The 4,530-nt window shown below is 39.2% G+C and overlaps 1 protein-coding gene across 1 annotated transcript in view; it reads right to left on the reverse strand.

Annotated features, from left to right (window-relative positions):
- ACADM (acyl-CoA dehydrogenase medium chain) overlaps positions 1 to 4,530 on the reverse strand; it is a 30,901-nt gene that overhangs the window by 25,170 nt on the left and 1,201 nt on the right. Inside the window, exon 2 of the mRNA XM_029947656.1 lies at positions 3,500 to 3,587. Within this exon, the coding sequence (XP_029803516.1) occupies positions 3,500 to 3,587 (88 nt within the window). The remainder of the gene's footprint in view (positions 1 to 3,499; positions 3,588 to 4,530) is intronic.

Consider the following 4,530-nt stretch of genomic DNA (forward strand, 5'->3'; position numbering starts at 1 on the left):
CGAGGAGAAAGGAGGAAACAACCTCCTTGACCTCCACCACAGCAATTTCCTACTTGACACATCCCCAAAGGCAAGGGAAATGAAAGCAAAACTGAACTACTGGGACCTCATCAAGATAAAAAGCTTCTGCAATGCAAAGGAAACAATCAAGAAAACTAATAGGCAACTGACAGAATGGGAAACGATAGTTGCAAATGACATATCAGATAAAGGGCTAGTATCCAAAATCTACAAGGAACTCCCCAAACTCCACACCCAAAAAACAAATAACCCACTGAGGAAATGGGCAGAAGACATAAACAGACACTTCTCCAAAGAGGACATCTAGATGACCTACAGGCACATGAAATGATACTCAACATAACTGTCATCAGGAAAACACAAATCAAAACCACACTGAGATACCACCTTACGCCAGTCAGAGTGGCTAAAATGAACAAATCAAGAGACTATAGATGCTGGCAAGGGTTTGAAGAGACGGGCACCCTCCTGCACTGTTGGTGGCAATGTAAACTGGTACAGCCACTCTGGAAAACAGTGTGGAGGTTCCTCAAAAACTATCTATAGAATTCCCCTATGACCCAGCAATAGCACTGCTAGGGATTTACCCAAGGGATACATAAGTGCTGATGCATAGGGACACATGTAACCCAATATTCATAGAAGCACTGTCAACAATAGCCAAAACATGGAAAAAGCCTAAATGCCCATCACCTGATGAATGGATCAAGAAGGTGTGGTATATATACACAATGGAGTACTACATGGCAATGAGAAAGAATGAAAATAGCCATTTGTAGCAAGGTGGATGGACCTCGAGGGTGTTATGCTGAGCGAAATAAGTCAGGCAGAGAAGGACAGAAACCATATGTTTGCACTCATAGGTCTGACAGGAGAACAGGAGAAACCTAATGGAGGACCATAGGGAGGGGAAGAGGGAAAGAGAGTTGGGGAGAGAGAGGGACGCAAAACCTGAGAGACTACTGAATACTGAACAAACCGAGAGTTGAAGGGGGAGTCGGAGTGGGATAAGAGGTGGTGGTGATGGTGGAGGACACTTGTGGGGAAGAGACCTGGGTGTTATATGGAAACCACTTTGACAATAAAATATTTAAAAAATAAATAAATAACATAAAAGTCTAATTCAATTACATAAAATATGAGGTTTTGTTATAAAACTAATTGAATGAATATGGTAGGAGGACTAAGGAGCCAATCATTTATATTTTTTTTCTTTCTTTCTTTTTCCCAACTAACACACTTTTTTTCTATCCTTTTTTTTGGGGGGGGGTAGAATTCACTCATTATTCACTTACATACAATACCCAGTGCTCATTAAAACAAGTGCCCTCCTTAATACCCATCACTCATCTGGCCCATCTCCCAGGCACCTTCCTCCACCAACCCTCAGTTTATTTTCCATCATTAAGTCTTTGTGGTTTGTTTCCCTCTCTTCTCTTCCCCCTCCCCTTCTCATATGCATTTTTTCAAATCCACACTGTCATAGACTTTTTTTTTCTTAATTTTTTTAATGTTTTATTTATTTTTGATACAGAGAGAGACAGAGCATGAGAGGGGGAGGCGCAGAGAGAGAAGGAGACAGAACTGGAAGCAGGCTCCAGGCTCTGAGCCAGCCGTCAGCACAGAGCCTGATGCGGGGCTCGAACCCACGAACGTGAGATCTGACCTGAGCTGAAGTCGGAGGCTTAACCGACTGAGCCACCCAGGCACCCCTTCTGTCATAGACTTTTAATGTGATTGCATCCTGCATTAAAAGATAGGTAAGATTCAAAAGAGATACAGAGTACTTTGGGCAAGACAATTAAGAGCAAAAGCAAAGAGATAAGAATGAGCAAACATGCTATATAATAATCATATACATATAGATGTGAGAAATAAAATGTAAAAGACATGAGAATTTTGGTGTTGAATCAAATAGCCTTAAAATCAAACCTTTAATTTTATAGGTAAGGAAACAAAAGCCTGAAATGAGGAAATGATAGCCCCACAGTCTTACAATGAATTAGCAGTAGAAGTATACATAAGAGTTTCAGTCACTGTTCTCTACATCACAATTTACTTCTTTGTTTTAATTTATTTACTTTTATTGGAGTGGGACAGACAGAGGGAGAGAGAGAATCCTGAACAGTCTCTGTGCTGTCAGGGCTTAACCTTGAGATCATGGCCTGAAACAAAATCAAGAGTTGGGACACTTAACTGACTGTGCCACCCAGGGACCCCACAATTTACTTTTAACATTGGGGCCAGCAGATACTAAAGTCGTAGGAGAGTGAATGACAGGGAAGGCAGGGACCTAGTTGGTACTATTTATTGAGAACCTACTTAAATATACTCACACTGTACTAGGGACTTTACATATATCATATATTAATCTAAAAATAAATCTTGTGTTATGGACATTATCTCCATTTTATAAATAACTGGATACAACCTCTAATAGATGTTATCCCTATTGCTTTTCTTAAGTTTCTCGGCCTCCCTCCTAAATACTTGTATCTATCTCATCCTGTTACTCAGCATACCACCACAGATTTTTCCTGCTGGTGTCTTGCTACTGAGTATGAATCTATGTGACAAACTGAAACTAAATAGCAATTATACTTAACCTATGGTAATAACACAGTAAGAAAGAAAACCCAGTGGCCCAAGGTCCTATCCTCATATGGCTTAAAATTTTTAATTCAAAAAGACTTTACAAAGAAGTAACAAACAAAACAAAACAAAACAAAACAAAACAAAACAAAGAAGTAATAATCTTAAAAAATAAAAGCATTGACCTTAGAGAGCTTTATGTTTGTCATTTGTACCTGGTTAGGAGTTAAATATCTGAGCTGCCTTTTACCTATTTTCTGAGATCAAGAAACTAAAGAAAATGGATTTTAACTAAAAGAAAAGTAACAATTTTGAAGGAAGAATTACTTTAGGAAGCGATGGATGCGAAAAATAGGGATTAGTTCTCCCTCCCCCCAGGGGCTTCCTTTTAGAGAGGAAAGAAGAGAAATCTTACTCCTTTCCCTTCCAACACCACAGGGCTCCCTGATCCCGGGATTTTGAATCCTATCGATTGGCACCAAAACTGCAGTGCAGACACAACAGAGCCAAAACAGGCTTTGGGTCATTAGCAGGAAGCTACGACTGTGTATTTAAGTGTTCAAATATATTTTTTGCATTCAAATTTCTAACTTGAAGACTATCTGTATCAGTAAACTTATTGTTTATTTAGAGCTACAAACTTAGGAAAAAGGGCACAGTTGTATATGTCTCCCACTAACACATGTCTACATGTCAGATATTAGGCTTAAAAAGAAAAGGAGATCAGGAAGAATGGTATGACTGAACAATCTGTGGATGGCCATTGGCTCTATTCATTACTAGACATTACTAAATGTTTACAAATACATATATTCCAGACAAATATATATAGAGAGATGCATATATATAACAAATACATTTAAAATGAAAAGAACAAAACATATACCAAAATTAAATCCCAATCCTGCTTCACGTTGTAGGGCAGCTTCTGTATGCTGTGATCTCCAGTCAAAACGAGGAAGACTCTTTAGGACCTGTAAAGGACAATTATATTAAAATAAATTGGATAAGTTAAACATCAAATAAAAGAATACTGACAATTATGAGTACAGCAACTTGTGTAATTATATTCAATAACAGTTAAGTCATTACTCAAATGCCTTCAACTATAATTTGATTTCTATATTATGTAAGCCATGTACCAGATGCCTGAGTACATATTACAGAGGTTTTTTTTAATGGTTTTATTTCGTGTGTGCGTTTAATTTTCAGAGAGAGAGAGAGAGAGAGAGAGAGAGAGAGAGAGAAAGCGTGAGCGCGCACACACACGTGCGCGCGCACACGCAAGAGTGGGGGAGGGGCAGAGAGAGAGGGAAATACAGAATCCAAAGCAGGCTCCAGGATCTGAGCTGTAAGCACAGAGCCTGCTGCAGGGCTCGAACCCACAAATTGCAAGATCATGATCCGAGCCAATGTCAACCGCTTAGCCAACTGAGCCACCCAGGCACCCCTACAGTTTTTTTTTTTTTAAAGCAATGAAAATAAAACTAATGAGTAGTATTTGTACTACAAAAGTGGAGTGTCCCTAGTATCAGACTTTGGACCACTTTTCTGGAAATACATACAAGCTTTAGGATATTTGTGATTGAGAAGTTGGGGAGGGGGCAACAGGAGGATAGTACAGTATTGGTTCAAGAGTTCCCTAGTCTATCAACTTGGATGCCCTGTCCCTAGTGAGCCTTGCAGGTACGCCTCTTGGGAATCATACCTTGGAGGATTCCATTTTCTACTATTTAACAAAATAAATTAGGCTAAAACTAGTTCTGTTATTTTCTGCCGCTTAGAATATTCTATGGCAGTCACCAATTCTGTAAATAGGATTTTTATTGGAACACCATGTCTACTGCTGCTTTTCCAGCAGAGTGGTATAGTTGCCAGAAACCACATGGTCCACAAAGCCAAATATACTTACTGTCT

This window comes from Suricata suricatta, chromosome 8 (assembly GCF_006229205.1).
Source record: "Suricata suricatta isolate VVHF042 chromosome 8, meerkat_22Aug2017_6uvM2_HiC, whole genome shotgun sequence".
Classification (NCBI taxonomy): Eukaryota; Metazoa; Chordata; class Mammalia; order Carnivora; family Herpestidae; genus Suricata; species Suricata suricatta.